Source organism: Rhamphochromis sp. 'chilingali' (assembly GCF_963969265.1).
Source record: "Rhamphochromis sp. 'chilingali' genome assembly, chromosome: 1".
Classification (NCBI taxonomy): Eukaryota; Metazoa; Chordata; class Actinopteri; order Cichliformes; family Cichlidae; genus Rhamphochromis; species Rhamphochromis sp. 'chilingali'.
Window position 1 is genome coordinate 17,927,246 of NC_137929.1, and position 15,087 is coordinate 17,942,332.

The 15,087-nt window shown below is 41.1% G+C and overlaps 1 protein-coding gene and 1 long non-coding RNA gene across 3 annotated transcripts in view; one reads left to right on the forward strand and one right to left on the reverse strand.

The window, feature by feature from the left end:
• Positions 1-354: 354 nt before the first annotated feature.
• Positions 355-3,189, reverse strand: LOC308391695. Its single transcript, XR_013970688.1, has 4 exons — positions 2,867-3,189; positions 1,704-1,815; positions 820-977; positions 355-389 (listed from the first exon to the last, which is right to left on the reverse strand). It is a non-coding gene; the product is annotated as an uncharacterized lncRNA (long non-coding RNA).
• A 7,012-nt stretch (positions 3,190-10,201) lies between these two features.
• adam19a (ADAM metallopeptidase domain 19a) overlaps positions 10,202-15,087 on the forward strand; it is a 107,180-nt gene continuing 102,294 nt past the window's right edge. For both annotated transcript variants that reach the window (XM_080872622.1, XM_080872623.1), the window contains exon 1: positions 10,202-10,393. In XM_080872622.1, the coding sequence (XP_080728748.1) occupies positions 10,267-10,393 (127 nt within the window). In that variant the 5' untranslated portion in view covers positions 10,202-10,266. The remainder of the gene's footprint in view (positions 10,394-15,087) is intronic.

A 15,087-nucleotide genomic window follows, 5' to 3' on the forward strand; every position in this document is an offset into this window, starting at 1 on the left:
TTTACATTCAGTTATTTCTCTTAGAAATGTTGAATCTAAATAATGAATGTGTTACAGTTAAAGTGAAACACTGGTCATTGTAAATGGCTCATTGGGACACAGAAACCTTTAAATTAAACCTGATATCGAGTGTCAAACAATATCAAAGCTGTAAAAGATGTTTACAGTCAGAATTTATAAAACTATGATTGTAAATAAATTCAAACAAGTGAGCTTTTCTCTTTGTGCTGAATATCAACACTGTGATTTCTTAGACTGTAAGCTTTACTTTAGCACAACCAGTTGTAGAAGCCGTCACTCCAAATGTCTTTGATAACAAGAAAAAAAATACCTTTTCAGTCCACGGCCTGAAGTTCTTCTCCGACATCTTCTGCCATCAGCTTTGTCTGCTGGTTTGAAGACAATAAACCACAAAAAATATGATTTAGTCACTTTGTCTGCGTCATGCAGCTCAAAATGTGTCGTGTAACGATGATGTTGAATAGCCGTCGTTATCCCTCTGCTGTGTCAGTAGGATTGTACTGTACAGCATCTCATTGATATGTGAGGAATGCTAATGTAACACGATAACAGACTTACATCATTAAAACATAAAGGACAGTAGATATTTAGATATTTTTATATTTATATTACATTTTATAGCTGACGGATATTACTAAATAGATAGAATTTACTAAATAGCTGGATGAAGATGAAAAATATGTCTATAATAACAAATGACCATGAGAGCCAGTAGAATTAATTCAACTGGACACTCAAAAGACGTCCTTAAATGCTCTTTAAGTGGCAGAACAGATGAACAAACTGTTAATTGCTTACTTGAGATGAAATCTGCTCAGCTACTTTGAAAACAGCTTCTAACTGGTTCCTCCTTTAACAGGATGACTGCTCAGGGGTAAGGCCATCATGCAATCCAGCAACCTTTATGGTTCTGCTTTGATTCAACAGGAGCTATTAGGGAAACCTTCCAGCGCCTCCTGTGAAAGACACAGGCATAAACACACAAACATTTATTAACATGTTCCACTGTCTCCCAGTTTGATTTTCTCATCCTGTGGACAACAACATACAGGGATGCAGGTTTATTGTTAACTTTTGTAAGGTTTATTTACTGAACATATCCAGCTGCAGCTCCACTGTGATCCTGAACTGGATAAGCACTTAAGAAAATGTGTCAATAAATGGACGTACATCAACTTACTATATTTATCCAAACAGACGGGACCAATAATGCTTCACTGAGTTAGAGACTTTAACGTCTCTTCTATGTAAGAATGTCTCGTGCTGATATACCTGCAAACTTGACAACAAAGGTTTTTCAGACTGCATGTAGCTGTCCTCTATGTCAGCTCACACATTTACATTCATGTCACACTTATTTCTGCTTTCCCATTTTATAATTATTACTTACAATTTGATTAGATACCTTGAGTTTGTAAATGATCAGATTACATAATTGGAATACAATGTATCCAATTCAGGATTGCGGGAGGATGAAGCCTATCCCAGCTGATACAGGACAGAGACAGGCTGCCAGTTTATTGCAGGGCTAACACAATATGTGTAACAGAAAATCCACTTAAATGTTTGATATTTCTTATAATAATCATAATTATGACTATTATTTAAAGGTTTCTTTATAAATACATTTTGATTTTTTTATAACACCTAAAATATAAACCTGAGCTGTTTCAGATTCTGACCTCTGACCTCAGTGACCTGGCTCTGTCCTCACTGCAGCTCCCTCTTGGAAGTACGTCTGCTTCTTGTCTTCCCTCAGTGTTGACCGCCTGCCCTTGATATCACGTACTGTAACTGAGGAACAAAAAAGGACAAACACTTGCCTTCATTTAAAAGTACATTCATACAGAGATAATCTATGGAAACACACTAGTTCACCCTTTGGGAGAAATCAGTTCCTGTGAAACATTTCTGTAAATGAACATCATGTGGAGAATGAATGAAATGAGTTCTTCAGGTGACTCAACAGTCCCACACTGACAAATGAAATCTAGTAAAACTATTAAGCATATTTGCTCTTCTGAAATCTGTGTTAAACAACAACAAACATAAATTAGTAACAAAAATACAGCTGAGTAGAGGCTTTACAAACTACCAGCAGCCATAATGCTAAATTTTAATCTTCAAATGTTTCTGAGCCGTCTTCAACCTGCTTTTAACACATTAAAGTCCCACAGTCAATGCAGCCTGACTCAATCCTAGATGTTCCGCACACAGAGGTGCCGTTTAAAGTTTAGTGTTAACCTGAGTCACTGATCATTTGCAGAATTACAGAGTCTGGCAGTCTTTGCATGATGTCCACGTCACTGTAAGTTTCTAGCTGACTCTCAGGTGTGACAGGTGTGCCAGCAGGAAAGAGTAATAATAACCTGCATCCTGAGGTTTGTCATGCAGGATTAAAGGAGCCAGGCTTTGTTCACACAGCTAGGATTGTATTTTACACTGACCCTGGGTCAGTATAAGTATCATACAGTTTAAACGAAGCACTGAAACTTGCACATATTTATTATAGATGCACTGAAGCTAATCGAGATATTTGCTGTCAATCTGTGGCTGCGATTAAACACTTTACTGGAAACTTTATTAACTAGTAACTTCATCAGTCATGACAGAAGCTAATATTTCTGTGCTAGCATCGTTTAAACAGTAACAGCTTTACTCCAATATAAGCTAACGTTTACACCGTAACTTTAAGCTAGCACCATAAAGACGGTAAAACACGTAATAACATCTACAAATGCATCTTAAAGCTGTTATATTAGCACTCGGTGTATTACTAACATAAGCACATTAACATTATTGACACTCGCTGACTTTTAAATGCTGTCCGTTTAAATGGTCTTACCTGTACACACTGCATATCCACCGGATTCCAGCCAGAGTGGATTCTGGAGTCTTCCACGCTCCTGTTAGTGATCCTCCATCTGGATGGATGATAACAACCTTCTGAACAATCTAGCAGGAGATGGCCCATATCTATGGGACTGATTTGTGCTAATAACGCCCATTGTATGGACTGATAACAGCCGAAGCGGGTGAATAAAGTCACCCAGTCGCTAGCTGTGCCATTACCCAGCATACATCACTCCCTCCATAAATGCAATAAACGATACAAAAGTATCGTTCTACCTGTTTTTCAGGTAGTTGTTTACATTATATAATTTATTGTGTTCAGTATACGTCACTACAATGTGATTTCGGAAATATATAAATATACAGACAACAGGCTCTACCACGGCAATCTCTTGTCGTCAATAAGCAACGTTTAGGGAGCTCTATAGTATTCAATGAGAGGACCCTGCACATCAATTCTCGACGCGAGGGGGGTACCCTGTGCGTCGATAAGTGAAGCAGAGGGAGCCTGACCATGCGTCACACGTTTGACGAGTTGGGAGTGAGAACGTGTTGGATAAAGCCATAAATATGTGTGTCTGAGTCTTCTATCAAAAGTTACAGCTATTTATATGAAGTTGTACAAAAATGCTTTATTTCGTCAAGACAGTGCGTTTCTCACTAATACATGCATTTGAATGGGGAACTCGCCCGAAACAAAGTATAGGTTTTCATTATGTGAATAACTTGAAAATCTTAGGTCAAACAGCTGCAAAACCGGGGACAACAGGACAACAGGGGACTGTGATGCCAGCTTCTACAATCCACATTACACCAGGGACAGTGCTTCCTGTGAGGCCATCTTCACCCCACCAGGGCCTGCTTGTTGATGCCATCCACATTAGGGCCTGTGGTGCTGGTCGATATCATGTACATTTCACCAGGGCCGGTGTTGTTGGCTGAGGCAATCCACATTACACTACTGCCAGTGTTTCCTGTGAGGCCATCATCACCACACCAGGGCCAGTGGTGCTGGCTGAGGCCATCCACATTGCATCATTGCCACTGCTCCCTGTGAGGCCATATTCACCACTCCAGGGCCTGTGCTCCTGGCTGATACCATGTACATTTCACCAGGGAGTATGTTGCCGGCTGAGGCCATCTACAATTCACCGGGGCTTGTGCTACTGTCTGAGGCCATCCACATTACACCAGGTCTTGTGTTACTGGCTGAGGCCAGCTAAATTTCACCTGGGCCTGTGTTGCTGGCTGTTGCCATCGACAATACACAAGGGAGTATGTTGCTGGCTGTTGGCATCCACAATGAACAAGGGCCTCTGCTAGTTGCTGATGCCAGCTAGGGCTGCTCAATTATGGCAAAAATGATAATCACGATTATTTTCACTGAAATTGAGATCTCGATTATTTGACGATATTTATTGAACCCTTTAAGACCTACTATAGAACCAAGTCCGCCAGAGCTTATATTATTTTTTTTACATGTTATAGTGCCATTGGGAGCATTTCAAGTTGCTATACATCAATACAACTGTTATAGCCCATATTTTAATAATATGTATGCATTAAGTCCATAGTAACTACATTAATTGCAAAAAAGTGCAATAAACTACAAAAAAATTGAAAATCATTTTTGTTTTTGTTTTTTACATATATTTCTACTTGGAGAAATTTAAGAGGTTTATCCCTCAAAACTTTAAATACAAAAAATAGTTTACAACAACAGGAGATTTATTTTGAGTGTCTTCATAGTTTTGTTTTGGAGATAAAGCAATTTTTATATACTGCAGGAAAAACAAAAAAACAATCCCATGATTCAAATTTGCAAAGAAAACAGCATGTGCATCAAAATAAACTATTTCCAGCAGTGCAATATGAGTTCTAAGCATCACAGAAACTATTCAGAAAAGTCAAACATGACTTATAAAAACACCAGTATAGGCTTTTAAGGCCTACAAGTAAAAAACTACATTTTCCGCGAAGATGATGTCACTTCCGGTTTCTGGCAGGAAATGGTGGACATGCGATCGTTCACGCTGACGTCTGTTTCACTGTGGGAAGTGTTACGAACAGCTGATCGGATCGGCAAAGTTTCTGGAATATTATGTTTTTGTTCCTGCAAGTGCTTTTTATGCAATTTTTGCAAAGCTTTATGTGGAAGGAAACCGTGACCGAGGACAAGCTGATGGCATAAGATGTAAGTACAACTCCTCCGGTTTCATATGCAAAAAAAAAATTATTGCGCCAGCTTACACGGTTCAGGTTCTACAGGGATTTAAAAATAGTTACACAAAATGGAGGGTGCTGCTCTGACTGGCTTTAAAGGGTTAACAATAAAATGTATTGAATAATGACTTTAAAAAATAATATAAAATAGTGTGCAAATACTGATAACAGTGCAAATGTTTGCAATATAAGAAATAAATGAAAAATGTAAACATCTATGTTTAGTGAACTTTGCAGTGCTGCTATGTGGTACAGCTACGACACCGTAGCAAAGTTTACACACTGTGTCTACTTGATCCACGTCTGACTCCGCGAACCCATAATGTTTCCACACCACTGAAGTTTTTTTTACCCCTCTTTTCAACCAACGGCAGTCACTCTCCTCTCCAAATACAGTGGGGCAAAAAAGTATTTAGTCAGCCACCGATTGTGCAAGTTCCCCCACTTAAAATGATGACAGAGGTCAGTAATTTGCACCAGAGGTACACTTCAACTGTGAGAGACAGAATGTGAAAAAAAAATCCATGAATTCACATGGTAGGATTTGTAAAGAATTTATTCGTAAATCAGGGTGGAAAATAAGTATTTGGTCACCTCAAACAAGGAAAATCTCTGGCTCTCACAGACCTGTAACGTCTTCTGTAAGAAGCTTTTCTGTCCCCCACTCGTTACCTGTATGAATGGCACCTGTTTGAACTCATCATCTGTATAAAAGACACCTGTCCACAGCCTCAAACAGTCAGACTCCAAACTCCGCCATGGCCAAGACCAAAGAGCTTTCGAAGGACACCAGGAAAAGTATTGTAGACCTGCACCAGACTGGGAAGAGTGAATCTACAATAGGCAAGCAGCTTGGTGTGAAAAAATCAACTGTGGGAGCAATCATCAGAAAATGGAAGACATACAAGACCACTGATAATCTCCCTCGATCTGGGGCTCCACGCAAGATCTCATCCCGTGGGGTCAAAATGATCATGAGAACGGTGAGCAAAGATCCCAGAACCACACGGGGGGACCTGGCGAATGACCTGCAGAGAGCTGGGACCAAAGGTCACCATCAGTAACACACTACAACGGCAGGGAATCAAATCCCGCAGTGCCAGACGTGTTCCGCTGCTGAAGCCAGTGCATGTCCAGGCCCGTCTGAAGTTTGCCAGAGAGCACATGGATGATACAGCAGAGGATTGGGAGAATGTCATGTGGTCAGATGAAACCAAAGTAGAACTTTTTGGTATAAACCCAACTCGTCGTGTTTGGAGGAAGAAGAATACAGAGTTGCATCCCAAGAACACCATACCTACTGTGAAGCATGGGGGTGGAAACATCATGGGGCTGTTTTTCTGCCAAGGGGACAGGACGACTGATCCGTGTTAAGGACAGAATGGATGGGGCCATGCATCGTGAGATTTTGAGCCAAAACCTCCTTCCATCAGTGAGAACTTTGAAGATGAAACGAGGCTGGGTCTTCCAACATGACAATGATCCAAAACACACCGCCCGGGCAACAAAGGAGTGGCTCCGTAAGAAGCATTTGAAAGTCCTGGAGTGGCCTAACCAGTCTCCAGACCTCAACCCCATAGAAAATCTGTGGCGGGAGTTGAAAGTCCGTGTTGCTCGGCGACAGCCCCAAAACATCACTGCTCTCGAGAAGATCTGCATGGAGGAATGGGCCAAAATACCAGCTACTGTGTGTGCAAACCTGGTAAAGACCTATAGTAAACGTTTGACCTCTGTTATTGCCAACAAAGGTTATGTTACAAAGTATTGAGTTGTACTTTTGTTATTGACCAAATACTTATTTTCCACCCTGATTTACGAATAAATTCTTTACAAATCCTACCATGTGGATTCATGGATTTTCTTTTTCACATTCTGTCTCTCACAGTTGAAGTGTACCTCTGGTGCAAATTACTGACCTCTGTCATCATTTTAGGTGGGGGAACTTGCACAATCGGTGGCTGACTAAATACTTTTTTGCCCCACTGTAACTTCTGCTTAGCTTTCCGAGCTTCCCTCGGGTCCTCTTAATTGTTGTGACGCATGTTCGAAACGAGAGGTGCGCTCGATTTGCCACACGGAGCAGCGCGAGAGTAAAGCACGAGGGAGGGGCTAATAATCGGCTCAGTCACTTTTAATGATCGTTAAAAGCCCAGATCGTAATCGTGATTAAAATTCGATTAATTGAGCAGCCCTAATGCCATCCACATTTCACCACGGCCAGTGCTCCCTGTGAGGCCATCTTCACCCCACCAGGGCCTCTGGTGCTCGTTGATGCCATCCACATTACACCTGGGCCTGTGGTGCTGACCGATATCATGCACATTTCACCAGGGCCAGTGGTGTTAGATGATGCCATCCACATTACAACAGGGCCTGTGCTACTGGCTGAGGACATTTACATTTCACCAGGGCCTGTGTTGGTGGCTGATCCCATCCACAATATACAAAGGCCTGTGCTACTGGCTGATGCAATCCACATTACACCAGGGCAAGTGGTCCCTGTGAGGCCATATTCACCACACCAGGGCCTGTGCTGTTGGCTGAGGCCATCCACATTACACCAGGGACTGTGATGCCGGCTTCTACCATCCACATTACACCAGTGACAGTGCTTCCTGTGAGGCCATATTCACCACACCAGGGCCTCTGCTGCTTGTTGATGCCATCCACATTACACCAGGGTGTGTGTTGCTGACCAATACCATCCATATTTCGCCAGGGCCAGTGTTGTTAGATGAGGCCATCCATATTACAACAGGGCCTGTGCTACTGGCTGAGACCAACTACATTTCACCAGGGTGCATGTTGCCAGCTGAGGCCATCTACATTTCACCAGGGCCTGTGTTCATGGCTGAGGCCAACAACATTTCGCCAGGGCCTTTGTTGCTGGCTGATCCCATCCACAATACACAAATGCCTGTGCTACTTGCTGATGCCATCCACATTACACCAGGGCCAGTGCTCCCTGTGAGGCCATCTTCACCACACCAGGGCCTGTGCTGTTGGCTGAGGCCATCCACATTACACCAGGGCCTTTGCTGCTGTCTGAGGCCATCCACATTACACCAGGGACTGTGATGCTGGCTTCTACCATCCACATCACATGCTGCTCTATAGACAATCCCACTCTCAGCAATCCTGCTCATGCTGGTCACTTTACTTTATCTCACTCAAGGTCACTTTCACTCACATTGTAAACTGTAAAGCTGCTATGTTGGCCATCTGAAACACTTCAAAGCCACTTTAAATCATGATTGTAAATTTTAAAATGTCATTTACCCTTTACCTCAAAGTGTATACAATTCTATTCTTGTTCTTGCTCTTACTGTATTTGTTGTTGTTCTTTTGCACTGAATGTAACTGGAGCCTCGTCATCTTGTCTCTCTATATACTGTACTGTGTATAGCAGGGATGACAATAAAGTTTCCTTTGACTTTGACAATGTCAATGTTTTATTGCACGTGATAAAATTTACTGTGACAGAAAGTTGACAGTTAAAACACTGTTTGCACTTTCAGTGTAACATGTGGTAATGTCCTCCCAACAAAGCAGAGGACCTGCAAAAAACGAGTCATTTGTGTTACATCTCAGTGTCCACTCTCTTCCCGGCAGGACAAAAATACACTGGAGTGACGGCGTTGCAGAAAAGACATTTTCCAGAGGAGGTGACGAAATCTTGACATATTCAGGACCAGAGATGGAAAAAAGTAATCGGATTACAGTAACGCGTTACAAGTAACGCATTACTGTAATCCGATTACTTTTTTCAAGTAACGAGTAAAGTAAGGGATTACTATTGCAAAAACGGTAATTAGATTACCGTTACTTTCCCGTAGGAACGCTGCGTTACTGCGTTACTAAAACCGTGATTTTTTTGCGAGAATGTCTCATGACAGTGACAATAGCAAGTGCGACGTTTGTGACAACAGCTGTGTGCAGATCAACAATGGATCACATATCGAGTGCGGGAGAGAGTATGAGCGTGCAGCGTTTAAAGCGTGGAAGTACTGACCTTACTTTGAGTTTGATTCCATAAAAAGTGACAAAAACATTAGTGTCCGTTGTGCGTGGGAAGAAAACTTCTTTTTACAGCGAAAAAAACCTCCTAAACTTCCAAGCAAGCACCGAGTGCGCTACCACGTAATGGGAAACTCACAGAGAAACTTGCGGATTCTTCCACTGACCGCTGCGGCACACCTGCACCAGGATAATCCTCCGCCTACCCTACTCCCTCTTTACAGGTGAAAATAGAGCAAAAAGACCGCTAGTCTTTGACTTTATTTATTTTCTGCTGTGTTTTACTTGCATCTATTTGAAAGACTGTGTGTAAACACACAAAAAATATATATTTTATGTGCTGGAATGTGCAGAAAATAGGTTTAAATATTAAACAAATTTCTTCCAGTCAGAGAATGTTGCATATAATTAAATGTTTGCTTGATGCATAAAGTTAAAAGATTAAAAGTAATAAAACAAGTTTTAAAAAGAGACTTTTCATCTGATTACATTTTGTATGATGGATTATGTAGAAAAGGTAGAATTGGGCTGAAAGATCTATCGCTTTATCACCTATTCAGGTTGTAAATCGTGTTTTTAAATAGTAACTAAGTAACTAAGTAATTAATTACTTTTGAAAATAAGTAATCAGTAAAGTAACGGGATTACTTTTTTGGGGAAGCAATCAGTAATTAGTTACTGATTACTTTTTTCAAGTAACTTGACCAACACCAAAGAGAGTGAACATGAAAGCAGCATGCAGCTGTAGCTGGGGTATGGATAGAATTAAACCCAGAATTTTTTTCTTATTCTTATTTTATTAAATTATATTTTTATGTATGTACATGTTTAGAATTAATGTAATTATTTGGTAAAATATGTTTAAATGTTTTGTATTATGAAGTAAAAAAAAGTTTTTTGATTGTGTTTATTTTGTTTTATTTTGATCTTGAACAAACTTGGTGGCTGTAGGGCAAATTTTATTGGATGGTGAAAATGATTGGCTTTTATCAGTTTATTCTTTCCTGTATTCGTGGCTGTTTGGTTTGGAGCTCGGTTTTACTTTGGTGGTTCGGACCGGAAGTGGTTTCTTTTCCTGAGTATTTTGACGCTCGGATGAGTCTGTGAGGGAGGCACAGTTGAAGAACGCTGGCAGTGTCGAGGGTCACAGGAATGTATAGTAAACACAGGCAGAAAAATACTCACACATCCCCGGCACAGTGTGGACGTGTGCTCGCTCTTCTTTGTTTCTTGGTGCTGAACGGCGCAGTGGAAGGAGCCCCCAGACACGGAGAGCGAGGTAAGAGTACCGCCGAAGAAACTTCTTGTGCTTAACAGTTGCTGTTGACCCGCAAAAGCGCCTGCCTCTGTGAGAAGGCTTTAGTTTAAGCAAGAAACATGTCACTTTGACACACAGAAGACCGTATTTTTGGTCTGTGTGATGACGTTTCAGTGAAAAAAGATGTTATCAAAGCTGTTATTAACGGCCAACACATGACCTGCAGACCTTTGCTGGGTGTCCTGTACTCAAGAGTACGCCACTGACTGCAGCAGCAGTGCGATATCTGTTAGATGTGATGTTACTGTGATGTTAATGGGGGAGGGGGCTCTTCTACTGAAATCTACCAAAGACTCGCCATGTTTAGGAAATCAGAGGCCAGATGTGTTCCAGGCGTTATGCTGGGCAGACACTGTGCGATTTTTTTTCAGTCGCGCGATTCAGCTCCTGCTCAAACTGCACGATTGACTCGCAGGAGTTCGTAGATCACGGCACAGGGTCTCACACTATACGACCCGATGCTCTGATGCGACCTGAGTGCTCAAACTGTGCGTCCATAAAATGAAGGTTATAACAGAAATTCTGTCGCTCGCTCTCTCTCTCTGTCTTTCACTCACACAGACACACCACCACCATCAACTTTGTTAAATTGCTAATGAAAAACATTGATCAGGCAGCTGTGATTGAGCAGGAGTGTAGATCCAACTATTTTCATGGTTGTTGTGGTCGTGATAATTTTGTGAGGCCACATCGAAAAGGCTCGGGTGAGCTTGCCATAGTTCTACAAGTTGTGCCTCCATCGCTTGTGTCCAGATCACACGCCGCACTGCCGTGCTGCGCCGTCTTTTTCGCTGACATTTGTGTTTGCGCGTGCGCAGTGTGAGAAGCTGCGACGACACCCTCGCGACCAAGCGATTGATGATCGCACGACTCAAAAATCGCACAGTGTAAGCCCAGCATTAACGAGTTATTGTGAGCAGGCCAGATTCTAACTGTGGCATCGTCTGCGTCTCCCCAACACGGCGAGGGAATTTATCCATGACCTCTTTTACAAGTGTGTTAAGTTTGTTACAACTCAGTGATGTCTTTAGGGGAACTCGCATGTGTGAGTTCAGTATGAGGCCGGTCCATCTTCGTGCGCTGCCCATAAAAGGCAGGCTCAGAGAGTCGCTGGAGGATAGGCAGACTGATGCAGCCCAGAGCCAACAGGCTGGCTCCCACACTGGATTTATGTATGATTAAGGATGATATGAGAGAAGAAACGGCTAATTTATTGGTAAATAAATCAATGATGATGATGATATGATGCATCCACTGTTACTACTAATTTTAGAAGTAACAATAGTAACTGAAATAAAATTATTAATGATGATGATAACAATCATGAATGATAAGTTATTAATACAGTGTAGCTGCCACGTTTGTAAAGTGGTATGGGAGTGGTTGAGTTAGTGGTATTTCGTTAAGTAACCGGGTGATTCAGTCTTTGATGTCTGAGTTTTTTCTTTCTTTTTTGTGTGGTGTAAATGTGGCATTTACATTACTGTGGCAAGTTTAGATTCTTCACCTGCAACTGATTATAAGTGATAAAGTGTCAATCTAAAGAACATGTAAAGCCACCGGTCTAAGTGCCTTTAATCAGTTCTTGCGTGCTGCTTACAGCTCTCATCCCTGCATATGTCTTCTGTTTGGAATTCTGTTCTGCAGGACAGTCACCCACTTCCTCTCTAACTCTGGTGCCCTCTCAGACCCTCACTTATTCTCTCATGAATTTTGAATTACTTTTCACAGAGTTAACATCACAGGTACAGAGATATCATATCATATCTGTCATATCACGGATCTGAGAGAAGAAGGGAAGGAGCTATATGAAAATGATTTGTGATGTTGCAGAGCTGGATGACTGCACTTCTGTTCTGTAAGTGCTGATTTATGACTAAAAATCTTAAATCCTGTAACAAATCACTAAAAGCTCACTTAAAAATATCTTAATTGGCTCCCCTGTGGGCTCTGAAAGGGAAACTCCAGCAAATACATATAACCGGTAGGAAAATCCTAACATCTATCAGCATGTCTACAGGTAATACAAATAAAGAAACAAAAAGAACAAAACAACAACATGCAGGTCATAAAGAACTAGATTTCCATACTGGATCAGATTTACTGGACAGAAGAGGAATGAATGTTAACAGAAGCAAGACAGAATACTTATGTTTGTGCATGCAAGGGAAATGGTTGTAAAAGTGAACACCAAAGGAGTGGAGAGAGTGAAGTTAGATGTTCAAATATCTGGGTCAACCATTTAAAGCAACAGAGAGGTGAAAAAGAAAGTGCAGGCAGAGTTGAGTGGGTGGAGACGAGTGCCAGTGTTGATTGGTGAGAGAAGGGTAACAGCAAGAATGAAAGGGATTTAAAAAAAACCTACCCACCACTTTAATCACACATTGTTTTAACATATGGTATAGAAACTGAACATTTAGAATAGAATAGAATTGAACTTTATTGTCATTGCACATGTCACAGGTACAAGGCAACAAAATGCAGTTTGCATCCATCCAGAAGTGCTTTAGCCATGATATAGATATATTACAAATATATTAGGGGTGTGTATTGGCAAGAATCTGGCGATACAATATCTGTCATAATACAGGGGAGACGATACGATATATTGCGATACTAAAAGCCAGGCGATATTTGTGTTTAGGACTGAATTTAATTAGGAAAACTCACAGTAAACAGTCCAAACTGTTAAATGCTTGACATGAGCCATCTAAAACAAAAACACTCTCTCTAAGTTCAAAATGAATGGAGAAATTAACATCTGCCTTATGAGAAGTCATGTTAAATAAACAAACAAAAACTACTTTACTGAAATATCAACTATTTCTTTAACATGAAAAAAGGTAAACAATGTAACACTGAGGTCTTACTTACTAAGTACTATGATTGTAAAAAACGAAAACAAAGCACTTTTTATGTGACCTTAACATAAACAAATATAAATCAAAAATGAAACTGCTTGAAGAATCCAAGTAAACATTAACAAACAATGTAAAGTGCTATTAAAATTAAGTGTTAATAAAATAAAGTACAGCTCTGCAATGTCCATCAATGGAACACTTTTAGTAAAAGCTGAAAAGGGGAATTTACTCATTCAAATAAGTGCTTATGAGACTCAACCAAAATACCAAGCATTCTCAAATCTGAGATTTTACATGTTATAGTGTTTTCTCAGTGCTTATTTTTCAATTTCCAGATTTTTGTGCAGGAATACAAGCTGGTCGACATGGTCAGCTCTCAGGACACTTCTCTGTGCATTTACCATGTCTCCTGCAGAGGAGAAAACTCTCTCTGCAGAGACACTTGTTCCAGGAATGCATAGGAAACTCCTTGCTACTTTGGATAGTTGAGGGTATTCCTGTTCATGGTCCTTCCACCAACTGAGAGGATTTCCTGTGAGAGGCAAAGGGGTCTCATCTCTATACCTCTTGATCTCAGCTGCAGCAACATCATGTTCTGATTTTGGTGCAGTATTGTCACAAACATAGCTCCAAGCAAGTCCACCAATGCACATGAGGTCCTCTGTCTCTTTAGAGGTGGCAGAGGGATCGAGTCAAAGCTGTTTTTGTTATGTGGGTGATAATCCTCCTCTGTGGTATTCTCTTCCTCCACTTGTTTGTCAGACTCCTTATTCTTTTGCTCCTTAAAAACATTAAATTAAAATAGTATTAATGTCACAAAGTCAAAATTTAAAACCAAGATTCACCCTGTTCTGCTCTAATATCTGATGACAAATGTCATCAATATACTTTTTTTTTTTTTTAACTTTATTCACTTTCTTATAAATTCAGTTGAATTTTTCCAAGTAAATTCATTCATTTATTTACTTCCTTTTTTCCCCCTTCTTTATCACAGCCACCACAGTGTCCAACAGTCTGGAATAGGTCTCACTGGCCTCTGCTTCAGACAGGAAGGGCAGGTCCTTAAACCGAGGATCAACAGTTGATGCCATCCATAGTGTCTCCCTCTCATTTACATATCTCTTTCCCAGATCTTCTGCTATGGCAGTCTTAATGTCCCTTACTGTCGGTGTATCATCAACACTTTCTTGTGCACCCATCACAAGCTTGGCATGAAGAGGAGCAATGATGGACAGGGTTGGCATGCTCCCCTCTCTCACCAGGGTGGCGTCCTTCATAGGCTTGAGTGCCCTGACAACTTCTTCTGCACATATGATGTCAGACTCACTTAATGTGAAAATTTCTTTTTCACTCTTCCTAACTTCTGCAGAAAGCAGAGCCGCACAGATGGCTGGTTGCTGTTCTAAAAATCGATCTATCATATCATAGGAGCTGTTCCATCTTGTAATTACGTCCGTGATCAATCTGTGAGCTGGTAGCTGAAGGAGGCACTGTTTCTGCTTCAACTGATTGCTGGCTGTGGTGCTGCGCCTAAAAAAGGCTGTTACACGTCGGATCCTCCCGAGAAGTCGCACCACGGATTGTATTTTCATTGCTTTCTGTGAGGCGAGATTCAGACTGTGTGCAAAACATTGTATGTGCGTTATGCCTGCAAGTCTAGCCGTGAGAGCCATGTTTGGTGCATTATCGGTAACAACAACAACAAGGTCCTTTGCGTTCAATCCCCATTCAGCCACAGCGTCAGTTAGTAACGCTGCAATGTGTTCACCTGTGTGACTGTCATGCATGGCTCGG